The 16,188-nt window shown below is 36.8% G+C and overlaps 1 protein-coding gene and 1 non-coding gene across 2 annotated transcripts; one reads left to right on the forward strand and one right to left on the reverse strand.

Annotated features, from left to right (window-relative positions):
* Positions 1-3,035: 3,035 nt before the first annotated feature.
* On the reverse strand, positions 3,036-3,389 carry LOC113309941 (thionin-like protein 2). Its single transcript, XM_026558455.1, has one exon. It carries the CDS (start codon positions 3,387-3,389, stop codon positions 3,036-3,038), a length of 354 nt encoding a protein of 117 aa, XP_026414240.1.
* A 10,654-nt stretch (positions 3,390-14,043) lies between these two features.
* Positions 14,044-14,116, forward strand: TRNAF-GAA. Its single transcript has one exon. It is a non-coding gene; the product is annotated as a tRNA-Phe (tRNA).
* The last annotated feature ends 2,072 nt before the right edge of the window (positions 14,117-16,188 follow it).

Genomic DNA, 16,188 nt, shown 5'->3' on the forward strand with positions numbered 1-16,188 from the left:
ATCCCGTTTTTCACGAAAGAACTAAACATATAGAAGTGGATTGTCATCTCATTAGGGATGCGATAGTACAGAAAATTATTTCTCCCTCTTATACGCCTACGGGGTTGCAGTTGGCGGATATCTTCACCAAATCATTAGGACGAGTTCAGTTTCAAGGTCTTTTGTCCAAGATGGGCATTTGTGACCTGCATGCTCCGTCTTGAGGGGGGTATTAAGGAAAGTGTAATACTTTCCAAGACCGTAGTGGTCAGTCTATGGAAAGTATTGTCCATGTAAGTCATTAATGTGAGACTGATAAGGTAAGTGATATTTTAGGAAAGTGTGGTCATATACTAGGAAAGGATTGTCCATGTAAGTCATGATTTTGAGACTTATAAGGAAAGTCTCAAATTCGTGTCTTAGGAAAGTTTTGAGTCTCAAGTTATCGGTCATGTATAAATATCTATAGAACTACTATGAATAAAATTAAGAGCCGAATTTACCAAAGTTTTAACAGTTTTTCTTTTTATGGGAAAAATTGAAGTCCATTTTTAATTAGAGAGAGTGACAAAATTCTATTTCTCTCGATCGATTAAAGCCATGGATCATGATTACCTTTAATGTTGATACGTGAATCAAGCATTAGTCTTGATCCCTATAAATTAGTCCTTCATTGTAGATTTCCTTCAAACTAAATCTCAAAGAGAAACAAATCGATCGAGAGAAAAAAAAAGAGGAAGCTAGAATCACATTAACAGAAAACCACAAATTAGGTATAGAAAAGAAAAATTTGCCACTTACTAGTTGTCTAAAATCATTTCAAACTTGACCAATCACCGACTTCGGTATGGCGCTGCAACTACTGCCGTTTGTTCTCATCATTACTTTCAGATAACCATCTCCTTTCCCATTACATGCTGCCATCAATTAATTCAAGGCATAGAACTTAAGTCTTTTCTTTACTTTGGTGGTCAATTCAAAATTACCCTACCTATATCTCTTCAGGTTTTGACTTTAGGTGTAGTTTAAGCATCAAATTTGATTTGATGTCGTGAATTCTGGCAAATCCAAGACTTCACTTATTTTTAGTTCATTCACGTGATCAGAAAAAGAAATCCGATCTTGACATTTCCTCTCTCATACATGTTGTCAACACTCTGAACTCTACCCTGCCAATGCGAATTATATCCGGGTTCTTTCTTGTTGTTTTTCTTCCACTAGCCCATGGGCCATGGCATTCAGTTTAGAACCTATCGTTTTCCATTTAGGGTTTCAACGGATGCCGCATATAAATCTGGTGTATCAGGTTTTCCTTTTTTCTTCTTCTCCAAGAAAAAAAAAATGAATCAAATTTCTTCAAGATTTTCTTCTCTGTGCAGATCATCATCACCACTGTTAAGGAAAAACCCATTTATTATAAGATGGTCATCATCAAAACCCATGTCTTCGTCTTCTTCTTCAAACCTAATAAAAGTATTTGTTTCTAAACTCCACCACCACACTTTTAATTATACTTCTCCTTCTCTACAGATCTCTGGAAACCATGTCAGGAAATTCAGTGGAGAAGCAGCAGAAAGTAACTTTCGAGATGATGATTATCTGAAAAACGAAATACAGAAAGTTCAAGATGAACAAAGCGATGCTGAGTGCAGCATAGAATCCGGTGATAGACCTCCTCTTGATGCTGTCGAGCTTCTGGCGGACAAATTCAATGCCTTGATGGAAAAATTAGGTCTTCCGACTCTTGACGACAATGAAAAAGAAGCTGGTGATGATGCAGATTATCCGCATCACCTGCAGAGATTCAGAGAAGAGATTGAAGATTTAGTAGAATCCGTTGAGATGACAGTGGCCTTTGGGGAGTTTGTTGCAGCTGGTGGAGAGGATCGTTGGGATCACTTCGAGAGTATTTATTGGTGTATGCTAAAATATCATGAGATTGTTGCATCGCTGCGAAAAATGAAGATAAGAAGCAGGCTTATGAGGGAATTAATTGGTTATCCTTCTCCTCCAAAAATCCCTGCTAGAAACCACCATTTCAAGGGATTCATTGAAGCACTAGCAGGAGGTAACTTTGGCAGTGGTTATGATTATCTTAAAAACGAAATCGAGGAAGTTGAAGCTGAAACAATGTGTGCTCAGAGCGACATAGAAATGTGCAGACCTCCTCTTCGTGCTGCCAATGTTCTTGCGGACAAATTCAATGACTTAATGGAAAAATTGGGTCTTGAGGCTCTTGAAGATTATGAAGAAGATGGGCCCTATCCTCCTCAACTTTGCGGATTCAGAAAAGATATTGAAGGTTTAGTAGAATCCGTTGATATGACCGTGGCCTTTGGGGAGTATGTTGCTGCTGGTGGAACTCATTGTTGGCAACCGTTCATGGGTAATTATCGGTGTATGATAAAATATGAGGAGATTATTGCATCGCTGAGGCAGATGAAGATAAGAAGTAGGTTCATGAGGCGATTAATTAAGGAAGCAGATTCTAATGTACAGTAGTTTAGGGTTCGGGTTGTTAAATAGACAACAAATAGCGTCATTTTGAATTGCTTGCTTAAAACTTTTAATAAGTGGATTTGTACTTAGAGGCTAATGAAATGGCTGATAACGGACTCAGGCGGGCCTAACTCTACTTTCTAAGGTTCATCATGATTTACCTCTTTGGTTAAAAACTCCCGTTTGAGCATCTCGAATGCAATGGTTCAAAGTTAATAAAATTCCGTAGTCGGTAGTCCAATGCATATAAATGTACTATGACTTGGGCAATATTTGGTTCATTTATAAGCTGGATCTACCAACAAACATCCAACTCTAGAGGCAATGGGGTCGGAACTAGTATTTCAAAGTTGGAGTGGTTTGGAAATTTTCATCACTTTTTCTTTTAAACCAGGATTATAACATTTATCCTCAAGACACGACAAAAGAAATAAAAAAAACTTGTAAAATTATTCGGTGTAGAAAATCATATTTCATAATAAAGTAACTTCCAAATAAATCGAATACATATATTACTCTTGTTTGATTAAAAAATTCCTTAATATGTAGAAAGGTGCTTAGTTTGTGCATTTTTTAGTGCAGTAAGAATTAACACAATGTTGAACTTGGTCTCCAAGAGGATTCTGAGGAGTGCTTTTGCTGATGCAGTTCACGGTAGCACAACCAAGCTTGCAGTAGCGATCACCAGGAGACTCAATCTTGTTAGAAGGATCCGGGTCATCCGACCTGAAAATACATTTCTTCAAGCAAGTAAATGGGCATAAAAACATCTGCCTGTTAGGATGAGTAACAGCGCATAGCACCATACATCCTACAAAGCAGTCCTTGCTGAATGCTGAACTCCTCCCTACGAACATTCCAAACATTACTATGACCATCAAAGAAATCACCTTCACATTTTTCCCTTCCATTGTTTCCAAACTCTGATATTATCTCTCTTTAGCACACTTTGGTTATCTTGGAATTTTGATGGAAGGAGTTTCATTTCAGGAGCAATTTATAGGGTCGGAACTGTCTAGGCCATGACACATCATGGCGTTACGATATCTAATTACCAAAGGAATACACAGAGAATAATTTCTTTTGACAGCCATAAAAATGGAAATGAATCTTGGCAATAAAAAATGTCATCATAGTTCCTAAAGATGGCATCACCAACAAACCTGCTTCTTTTGTTCCGATCTTCACATCTAGCCCAAATGACTGCGTAAGGCAACAATTGCCAAATCTTATTGATTGCATTAGTAATTTATTTTCTCTCCTGTACTCTTAGGTACAAGATATAGCGTCTGAGATGAGGTACTGAAACATGTCATTTGATTACTAGTTATGTACCAGACCACATGTAGTAGTCTACGAGCTATGAAGTCAACCAGCTAGTTGATGCCACTAGTATCTATTTTCAGTTTTTATCGATTCATGACTGAAATTTTAATCTCACAAAACACAAAAACGAGTCAAATGGCAATGCATAGTGTTTGTTAGATTTTTGAATAGAAACATTGAATTATACTTATGTTTAACACTTTTCGCTTTTTTCCCAATATAACCTGTTCAAAGTAACAATTAACCACTTTCATTCTTCCAAGATGTTGGTATTGACTATAAAACCAGACTAATTGATTTGGCTTATCATATATTGTTAAAATTAAAAAATTCCACCATAATATAGTGCCCTATTAGAAAAGTGTAATTTGTTATCAACAACTAAGAAAAACAAAATATGGGAGGAAAACTCGTTTTTTATTTCAAATAATCGCATCTTGAGTGTTAAACTAAAAATTTATAGCCAATTTTAATATACGATAACAGAAAATTTTGATATTTAAAGGTGGCATATACATCCTATATAAAAATCTAAAATAAGAAATGGTTATTGTGTTAATTCTCAGCAGTTGGAGATTAAAAACCTATTAAATAAATAAATAAATTGGGTGTAAAGCCGTTTCTAATTTATATATGTAACAGATTTATACTAAATATTACCAACAAATTAGTAGTAGTCTACTCAATGCGATTGAGCAACTCAAAATTGATCATAGGCATATCAAATTTAATCTAGGGCATGGGCATGAAAGCACAATCCTACGGTCTTGGACATCTCAAAATTGATCATAGGCATGCCAAATTTAAACTTGGGCATATCAAGTTTAATCTAGGGCATGAGCATGAAAGAACAACCCTAAGGTCTTGGACATCTCTAAATTGATTCTAGCATGTTAAATTTAAAATTGGGCATATCAAGTTTAATCTAGGGCATGGGCATGAAAGCACAACCCTACGGTCTTGGGCATCTCAAAATTGACCCTAGCTGTCATCCACTATGTATTTTCCTATAAATAGTCATTCAAGTTGTAAAGATGGGAGAGATCTTTTTTGAGTAACAAACAAGTAAATAGGAGAGAGAAATTTTAGTGCAGAGATCATTATTTAGTTCTTTATCTTTTCTTGTAAGAACATCCGAAGATTACTCAATAAAATTAAGAATATAAACCTAAAATGAGTTGATTCATGATGAAATCATATGAAGAGTGTAGTGTAGGATTTCCTGCAACTACATAGTGGCGCTAGAAACAGGGACTTGAAGGTAGAAAGTTGAAGATTATTGATTGAGAATATTCAAATTAAAAAAGTGATTAAATAAATCAATGAATCAGTTAGAAGAAAGATGAATAGAATTAATGAAAATGGCAAAATATTGGAGTGTAATATGATAACAAAAACGATGATTAATGAATTCCATGAAAACATCAAAGGAAGAATACATAAACGAAATTTTGAAGGAAGGAAAGTTATGGCGGTAGAAAAAACATCGTCCTTGAAAGATTGGGAAAAGCAAAAAATTGCATTCATGGCGGAAGAAATACAAAAAGAAAATTTGAACCACACATCTCCGTTGGTCATCACAGTGCCTATTACACGGAAAGAGAAAGAGACAACAATAAAATCCACGGGAGAATGGATGTTGAACAGAACTTTAATTGATACAGGAAGTTCAGTTGATATAATATTTTATCACGCATTCCGGGGAATGGGATTTAAAGATGAAGAAATTTCCAATTCAACATATTTTGTTCACGGCTTTGGAAAATCCACAACAAAACCTAAAGGAGAGATAGTGGTACGAATTCCACTTGGAGAAATCGAAACACAAGTAACATTGTGTGTGGTGGATATGGAATCGCCATATAATATGTTATTAGGAATACCATGGATACATGCGATAAAAGTTTTGGTATCAACGTTGCATCAATGTATTAAATTCCCCACTCCAAATGGAATAGGTGAAATCAGAGGAGATGTTGACAATGCGAAATTATGTCATCAAATTGAAGTAAAACGTTATGAAGGACAAGCAAAAAAGAAACAATTTCGTAAAAAATTGGCAAAGGAAGCAAAGAAGGAAGAAGAATTTAGAGTATATATGATAAGGGAAAAAGAAGGCAAAGGAATACCCAGCGAAATTTCGGAAAAAGGAGAAGGACCCATAAAAGCAATAAAAGAACCAACACCAATGGGAGAACCTAAACCCAGTTACATTGTCGAAGAACCAATAAAAGAAATAAACGTTGGGACTATAGAGGAGCCTCTAATGTTGAGAATTGGAACCAAAATGGATATAGAAGAGAAAGAACTGTTAACTTGTTGCGAGAATATAAAGATATTTTCGCAGGAAGCATGGATGAGATACCAGGATAAATCCATCAATTGCATGCCACAAATTGGAGATTAACAAAAATGTGAGACCATTTAAACATAGAATAAGAAAAATTGAAACAACTTACCATTCCCAAATAGAAGAAGAACTACAGAAAATGCTTGAGGCAGGAATTATAAGAGAAGCCAAATACCCAGAATGGATAGAGAATTGGTCATTGTCCCAAAAAAAAAATAAAGGAATCAGGATTTGCATAGATTTCACTGATTTAAACAAAGCTTGCCCCAAAGACAGTTTTCCGTTACCAGATATTCCTCAAATGGTAGAATCCGCAGCGGGAAACGATAGGGTATCATCTTTAGATGGATACAAAGGGTATAACCAAATCCCTCTCTCTGAAGAAGATCAAGAACATACTGCTTTCTTTGCCCCTAGAGGTTTATATTGTTACACGAAAATGTCATTTGGTTTGCGAAATGCGGGAGCGACATACCAAAGAATGGTAGAGAAGGTGTTCGCAAAATGGATACACAAGACGTTAGAAGTATACGTGGATGACATGTTAGTAAAGAGTAAAGAAGCTAAAGACCATGTACAAGATTTGAGGGAGATTTTTGAACAAATGCGGCAGTATAACATTAAATTGAATCCTGAGAAGTGTACTATTGGAGTTGCATCGGGAAAAATTTTAGGCTACATTGTATCAAAGGAAGGAATACAGGTTGATCCAGAAAAAGTGCAAGCAGTTTTGTGACATGCCAACACCAGCAACAATAAAAGATGTACAAAAGTTTAATGGGCTTCTAGCGTTGCTGGGGAGATTCATTTCGCGATCATCAGAGAAATGCAAATATTTTTTCGATATACTCAAGAAGGGTGCAAAATTTAAATGGAGTGATGAATTTGAAAAGGCTTTTCAAGGAATCAAAGAACATCTTATGAATACAACTATTTTACAAAAAGCAGAACCAGGAGAAGAATTATTGATCTACCTTGCGACAACGTCGCATGCATTAAGTGTTGTGTTATTGCGAGTAGACGCAGGAGTGGAGAATCCCATTTATTACATTAGCAAAACTTTTAATACTGCCGAGAAAAATTACTCAAAGATTGAAAAGTTAATCTTAGCATTAGTTTATGCATCATTTAAGCTCCGCATATACTTTCAAGCACACAAGATAAAGGTATTAACAAAAGTACCAATTGAATCAGTGATGAAGAATTTTAAAAGACCAGGAAGGGTGGAGAGATGGAATGCACAAGTAGGCCACTTTGATATTAAATATGAAATTTTGTCTTCACCAAAATCACAAGTTGTTGCGGATTTCTTGGCAGAATTTCCTTTAGAAGAAGATGAAGCAGTAGAAGAAATGATGGATGTAGAAGAAGAGCATGGAGATCCAAAATATTTATTAACAGAACCAAATAGATGGGAAATATTGGTAGATGGATCATCAAATGGAGAAGTAAATGGAGTTGGAATTGTTTTAATTTCGCCAGAAGGAATAAAGATGGCTTTTTCATTCAGATTGGAATTTGCATCCACTAATAATGAAACAAAATATGAAGCTGTGATACATGCCTTAAAATTCGCAATAGAAATGAAACTAGAAAATGGCAGGATCACTAGTGATTCGCAGCTAGTTATTCGCCAAATAAAAGGAGAGTGTACTACAAATGAACCATCCTTGAAGAAATACAAGAAACTGGTTGAAGAATTGTCAGCGAAAATCCCAAAAATAAAATGGAGACACATTTCAAGAAAAGATAATAGACTCGCAGACGCTTTTGCTTTCATCTCAAACATGATGACAGATCCAACTGCGAGATGCATAAAAATACAAACACTTCTGTCACCATCAATCAATAAAGAAGAGGAAGATGTGGATGTGATGATAATAGATAATGAAAAAGAAGAACAAATAAACAGTGTCGCATACTGGAGAATGGAACTTCATGCATATTTGGTGAAAGGAGAAACACCAAGAAATATATTGGAAACACACAAGTTAAAAATCCGAGTAACGAATTATGAATTAAGAGATGGGTTACTATACCGAAAATCCTTTAGTGGACCATCACTCAGATGTTTGACACGGGAGGAAGGAGAAAAGGTGTTGAAAATGTTACATGGTGGAGATGCTGGCAATCATAGTGGAGGAAGATCTTTGGCACATAGAGCAAAAATGCAAGGTTATTACTGGCCATACATGCATGAAGATGCAAAACAAATATCAAGATGTTGCGAAGATTGTCAGCGACATGGAAAGAAAATACATGCACCAGGAGCACCATTGTCATCTTCAACTAGTGTTTGTCCCTTTGGAAAATGGGGCTTAGATATTGTGGGGCCATTTTTACCAGGAACTGGACAAAGAAAATACTTAATAGTTGCAACAGATTATTTAACAAAATGGACAGAAGTGAAGGAAGTACAGCATATTTGCGACAAAGATATCTTTACATTTATATTCGAAAATATCATTTGCAGATTTGGAATTCCTGCACAGTTGGTATCTGATAATGGGAAACAGTTTGAGGGGCAGAATATAGAAATGTTACTTAGTGCATTCAAGATAAAATGTGGAAAGTCAACTCCTTTGTATCCACAAGCTAATGGTCAAGTAGAAGCAACAAATAAAACAATTTCAGATATATTAAAGAAGAAATTGGAAGAACATCACAGAGCATGGTGCGAACAAGCACATAATGAAGTATATACGGGTTCTTTCTTGGTGTTTTCTTCCACTAGACCATGGTCCATGGCATTCAGTTTAGAACCCATCGTTTTCCATCTAGGGTTTCAATGGATACCGCATATAAATCTGGTGTGTCACCTTTTTGTTTAACATACGGAGTTGAAACGGTATTACCAACAGAAGTTTTTATTCCGACAACAAAAATAGAAGCTTGGGAGAAAAATCTTAGTGCGGGCTTAATTTTAAACAAACTTGATGAATTGGAAGAAAGAAGAGAAAAAGCTTTACAACATACGGAGAATTATCAGCGAAGATTAGCTCGAGAATATAATAAATGTGTCAAAGTACGCGAATTTCAACCAGGAGATCTAGTTCTGCGAGAAACAACAATATATCAGCGAGAAAATGGTGGATAATTAGCGAAAAAATGGGATGGACCTTACATCATTAAGGAAATAGTTTGAACAGGAGCTTATAGCTTTATGGATCCAGAAGGAAGAAATGTTGGTCATAGATTGGACAGACCATGGAACAGGTTGTACTTAAAAAGATATTATCCGTAAGAAGCTTTGAGAAGTTATGGAATCTGAAAGAATAATTGCAAGATTACTCATATCTAAACAAGATCATAATGTGCGAAATTTTCACAGAGATAATCACAGAACAATGACATAAAATAAAGAGGCGAACCTTTATGGCGTACACCCTAGTTCGCGAGTAAAATTTCGCAAGAGGCAAATGTAAGACCTAAAGTACGTCATATTATGGGGTACCTATTGCATGGCTCAGGGAAAGGCTACACCGCCACCGGAACCTGAGTTATGGAGATTTGGGGTCAATAAAGCCCATCCGGGAGAGGCACCTTGGATTCTCAGCTTAAGCATATGACTTAGGTTGGGCGACTAAGGTAATAAGGACTCTCCCAAGGAGTGCAGAATCTGATCAAGGAACCGAGGTACACGGTTGAGTAAAGAGTGTCGGGGGCGTTTGAAGCGTCCTTGTCATTCTTGACAAGTCTTGGCTCATACTGCACTCGGCCTGAAGAAAACCCCACTTAGGGTGCAGTCTCGTAACAATAAGCCATATAGGTAAAAGGGATAAGAGGATGCGAAAACAACTGGTTGTTGTTAATCCTAGATGGGAGGAGCTAACCTTGTATGGTAGAAGTACGCCTCCTTGAAGGGGCAACCAGGGGGGGAGATAAGGGCGGCACCCTCCATTAGGGAGCTGATAAGTGTCTTAAGACACAAATGTCATGAGGCTTTTTATTCGCAAGGATGTTAAGGCTTGTCATATTTGTGCAACAATCCTGAAGAGGCAATAATACAAAAGAAAAATATAAGACGAGATCAATGGGTTTTCGCATGAAAGTGTGAAGACGTCCGACGATTTTGTCGCAAGACGGCAATGTCATGGGGATTTATTTTCGCAAGAATATTTAGGCCTGTCATATTGTCGCAACATTCCTGAAGAGGTCATAATACAAAAGAAAAAGTTAACGCAAGATCAATGGGTTTTTGCATGAAAGTGCAAGGACGTCCTGCGATTTTGTCGCAATGACAAAAGGTGGCATAATAAGACCTTTAATTAGGAAGGAAAAATAAGATCATATGATAAAACAAATTAATTATAAGTATTCCCAACAGATTAATTTTTGCAGGAAAGATAATGAGAGGAAAGTATGGGAATCAATACACAAGAAGCATTATCTTTCTCATCAACAAAATATTAAAAGAAAAGTTGATTCCAAAGTTGGTAGAAAAATGTAATTCGCAAAAGTGATAAAAATAAGACAATTCAAGAAGACAAAGCTAGATAGAGAGCTCAAGATTCAATTTTAATTTCGGTAGCAGGAGATGACAAAATTTCTTCGCCAATATACTCGCAAGCCTCTCCTTCATTTCGGTTTTGATCTTCGCCATGATTAGCATCTTGATTACCGCCAGCAATTACTTCTTCAGGAGAAATTTCTTTCTCATTTTGATTGACACCAGCAGACGCTTCTTTAGAAGGAATATCTTCTTCATCTTCTAAGAAATTATCCTCTGCACCGCTTTCATAATCATAATCACTATCAGCAGGACGAGGAACTTCATCGTCATCTACTTCTAAAGGATCAATTGATGTAGGAGGAAGAGAGTTGGATAATAAAATGTCATTTACAAGGACTTCAGACCGGAGATGAACTTGGCGAAGAAGTGCTCTATGATGATTCCTATCTTGAATGTCCTTAAAATAAGCAAGATAATCAAGTTTTCTTTCCGCTCGATCGCGAGAACCAGTATGAGTAGACAAGCAATGCATTTTCTTTGTGAATTTTGGCATATTTAGCCTCCAAAACAGAAATGGAAGAATGAAGATTCTTCTCAGACTCTGCGAAAGATAGAATACAAAATTTCATTAATATAAGGAGTTCAGAGAGATATGACAAAGAAAAGATAATTAAGGCAGTCAAACTATTATGACTACCTTCCTTTTGCGAAATAAGGTGTTGAATCAAGGACAGACAACTATTCTCCCAACGGTCCATTGCATCATCAAATTTATCTCTAACTAAACCTTTAAGTCGAGACTGAAGATTTTTCTCTTTAGAAACAAGGAAGGCATTTTTCTTCGCAAGAGAAGAATAAGATTCTTCTAATTTGGAATATTGATCTTTAAGCTGATTCGCCTTTACAATTAAAGTTATTCTACCTTGAATGAGTGTATCTCTTTCAGCGATAGATGACTTTGTTACTTCTTGAAGTTCATTTCTCAAAGAGCGAGGAGATTGCTCTTGGTCAGCACATACTTTTTGGAGAATACTAAGTTGTTGCGAAGATATCGCCATCTTGTTTAAATAAGTTCGCTTCTCTTGAGATAAGGTTTTATTCTCATCTGATAAATTTTCCATCCCTAAATTAGCTTTAGTTAAAGAATAAGAAAGACGAGATACTTCATTACTTAATAGATCTTGTCTTTGAACTAATTGGGTATTTTCATTGTAAGATTATTTATCTGATCAAGAGAATATGAATAGAGGTTATCTAATTGGTTATATTTATCCATCAAGATTTCTTTCTCAACACGGGCTTCTTCAACAGCAGATTCAAATTGATATCTCTCCATTGTTCGTTTCTGGTTTAATGCTTAACATGCGAAAGAGGGATTTCAAGGATAATTAAACATGGGAAGGATAAAACCATCGAAAAGGCAAATTAAAGACATAGATAAGAAAATCATACCTCTCAATTTATCATTCTTCTTGCGAAGATTATCACGATCCAGCAAAATATTCTGAAGCTTCTGATTTTTAAGACGAAGAGCATTACACTCTTTTTCTAAAGCTATCTGCGAAGCAGTTCTGTCAGAACCCAAATGTTTGCTCAGAATTTCGCAAATATTAGACTTGATATGATTAGTAGAAGACTTCTTTCCATCATCCAGAATTTCAGATAAAACTTTGAAAGCAATATCTATCGCTTCCACGGTTTCTTTCGAAAGAGGAAGAGACTTGGGTAGACGACTGGTAGAGATAGAAGGTTGAGAAACATTCTCAATGGAAAGAGAAGAGGTTTCATTCGCAGAAGGATCCACAAGGGGAATTTCAATCATAGAAAGGTCAACTGAAGAAATGAAGTCAGAGGCAGCATTTTCGCGAATTGGAGATAAAGGTTTATCTTGCGAAGACGTTGCAGGAGATTTGGAAGAAATGAGTAGGTGGAAAGGAACAGAAGTTGGAACAGTTTTAAGGTGGCGAGATTTCTTGAGAGGTTTATGAAGATCTTTATCACCCTGCGAATTACAATCCAGATAAGAAACAGAGACAACAATATTGTTATTAGAAAAAGATAGTGTTTCTTACTACCTTCTCACTCGCAGACTTTCTTTTATGTGCGACAACCTTATGCTGTGATTTGGGAATGTTAGGGTTCTGAACTGTAAATTTAGTGTTGCCGCTTTTGCTGAAATAACAAGAGTATGGGAATCACATAAACGACATCAAATAAGGCAATAAACAAGATCAATTTCAAATATATCAATTTCAGCAAAACTCATAAAGAAGAAAAGAGAAGACTAACCTTGATGAATCCATGAAAAATAATAGCAGGGAGATTGTCTCGAAGAAAATTACGAACTATGAAGATCTGGTATGAAGATGAAGAAGAAAGAAGAAAAGTTGCAATAATGGAATTTGCAGGAGAACGATGAAGTTGCGGAGAAAATAAAAAGAAGAAAAAAGAGAGTGAGAAGGAATATATATAGAGGGAATTTCTCCTCGAAAAAATCAACACGATTAATACGGAAAGATATAAGCGGTTAAAAGGAAACGGTTACAAAAGACGTGTCGAGAAATAAATGGAAGAAAGAATACGTCTGATAAATGCAGAATATAAAGAAGAGAACAGCTACGTCATTTCTCACATCATTCTATACTTTGCAGAGAATATATGAGAAGAGGAAAGATATAGGATTAGAATCTCGCAACAATAATGTCTCAGCGAAATTATCAATGATACAGCACAATAGCGTCGCAGAACAATTTCAGGAAGAATATAACAAACAACGTCAGCTAGGATCATGAGAAAGATGTGATAGTCCTGCGAAAATTAGAGAGATTGTGAAATTAACATTTGTAAGGTTGCGAGAATTTCGCACGCCATATCCGAAAATAGAGGACAGATTAGCTGTCATCCACTATGTATTTCCCTATAAATAGTCGTTCAAGTTGTAAAGATGGGAGAGAGATCTTTTTTGAGTAAGAAACAAGTAAATAGGAGAGAGAAAGTTTAGTGCAGAGATCATTCTTTAGTTCTATATCTTTTCTTGTAAGAACATCCGAAGATTACTCAATAAAATTAAGAATATAAACCTAAAATGAGTTGATTAATGATCAAATCATATGAAGAATGTAGTGTAGGATTTCCTGCAACTACAGTAAGATATAGAACTAAACAGTTGCGCCTAGTATTTGCTTCTTGAATGAAAATGCAAAGCATTGTACTGATGGAAGTTGCAATCATTTGTAGCTTGCCGATAGGCTGCCTCCATCACTACCCATCCTTTTCACTCTCTCAACTGCATGCTTATATTGCCTCAGGTATCTTTCTACTTTGGAGTATTTGGACCCAAGTTTATATAACTCATAACTCCAAATGGTCGCATTTGTTATACGTTCTTGGATACAGACCCGGTGAGGAAGAAGAAGAGAAAGACTGTTGTACATGTGCGGGGATAGCTCAGTTGGGAGAGCGTCAGACTGAAGATCTGAAGGTTGCGTGTTCGATCCACGTTCACCGCATTTTTTTAAATCTCAGCGAGGATCACCGACGCTCTACAAGTTCAAATTTTTTGTCTTTGGCTGTCTTAGCTCTAAATTTTTAAATTGAAATTATTTTTAAGGCAAGAATTGAATCCAGTTCTATTTAGAAAGATTGACATTGTGACAACAGTGATCTCATTATAAGGCATGTATGACGGTTATGCAAAGCATGACAATATTGTTACCTCATCATGCACATGCACATTACGACTAGCATAAAATGGAAATAATATGGAACAATAGAAGCATTCTTAGGTGCTGGCATGGATCATGATTGCGTTTGTCGATATGAATAATATATGTCATGGATTAGGCTCAAATCCTATAAATTATCCCTTCATTGTATTACTCCAATCAAAATTTTAAAGAAAAACAAAATGATAGAGAGAAAAAGAGGAAGCTAAATTTACGTTTTAGTTGATAGCAAAAATGGAGGGCAAAAACTTGAAGATGTGCTTTCTGATGGTGATCTTAGTATTGGGAATGTTCGCAGGGCAGAGTTCAGCGGGGTGTTGGAAGTCATGCATGGATTTATGTTCAAAGAAAAGTGGTGGTGATGTTCCTTTCTATATATGTGGTTCTCTGTGTTTTATAGAATGTCGCTTCATGATGAAGGATTATCCCAATAAAGTCGATACTATTTCTTCGGCTGATAACTGCAAGCTTGGTTGTGGGATCGTAAACTGCATCGACAAAGGGACTCCTCAACAAGTCGAAGATTGTCTCAGTGCTCGTTGCGGGAAAGTGTGCACCAATTCAGTTAGAAGTACCGATGCCTAATCGTCCATTGTAATAATGAAATAAGTAAAAAGAAGTGACGCGGATTTCACTGTATCAATCCGTAGTACAGCGGTAAAGCGTAAAGGCAGGGTGTTTAGACTAAATCCTTTATCAATCAAAATAAAATACAATAAAATGAATTGAATTGAGCTATTTCTTTATTCTTTATAACTGCCCTTCATCCATAGTTGGCATGTAAATAGTGTAATAAGTAGTTGAGCCCATTGTAGTCAATTTGGGCGGAGACAACCAAAATCTTCAGTCTCGGTTCACGATCGAGGCGAATTTTTTAATCTCAACGAAACGTAACGTAATTTTACCGAGAAACTCGCCGAGAAGGCAGAGATTTCTCTAGGGTGTGGCCAATATCTCACAAATCCAAGATAACATATGGAAACTTAGTAAAAAATCAAAATTCAATCCTAAAAAGTTCAAAAAAGAGAATCAGTTCACCGAATATGTGTAAGAGCATTGTTTGTACCCTAATATTTCACACCCAAAAATGGCCTTGCATGGGCCTAGAATACCTTACATAGAATTCCATGTGCATATGTCCAAATCAAACAAGTGAGGAGCCCCATCACCACAGCCACGTCAGCAGTGCCACGCCAACAAAGTTGACCAACCAGAGTGTGCCACGTCATCATCAGAATCCACGTTATCAGTGACACATCAGCAATACCACGTCACTAATGTCACTCAGCAAAATAAACAACCGGTATCTGCCACGTCGGTACACAGTTGCCACGTCAGCAACAATGACTAACCAGTATCTTCCACGTCAGCGGATAGTCCAGTCAGCAATACTTTACCTTACATAATATTCCGTTACCGTGGGCATATTCCTGATGCCGCCAGTTTAGTCTAACGTCGTTAGTGCTTCAGCGAATCAGATGGCTTCGAGATAATGTCGTTAGCGTTAACGTCTTCAACGTCAGCATGACGTCACCTTCCACCGGACTTCTGTTCCAGCACCGGTCGTCTCCGTCTCCGGTCATCTTCTCCGACGACAGCATCTGCAGGTCGGCGTCCAAAGCCAACGTCCAAGTTCAATCCGGTGCTTCGCTGTGTTATATTGTTATACTGCTTCGGCTATTTCCACCCCACTCTGTTTGCATTAAAGGATGATTACACCCAGCTGAGCCGAGTCAGCCAGTTGAGCCGAGCCGCTAGCCGAGTCAAGACGAGCCGAGGCGTGGGGATGTATCAGCCCAAGTATGTCTTGCCTGCGGATGTTTACGCCCCATATGCTTACACCCACTTCTCTTAAA

This window comes from Papaver somniferum, chromosome 9, assembly GCF_003573695.1.
Source record: "Papaver somniferum cultivar HN1 chromosome 9, ASM357369v1, whole genome shotgun sequence".
NCBI lineage: Eukaryota > Viridiplantae > Streptophyta > Magnoliopsida > Ranunculales > Papaveraceae > Papaver > Papaver somniferum.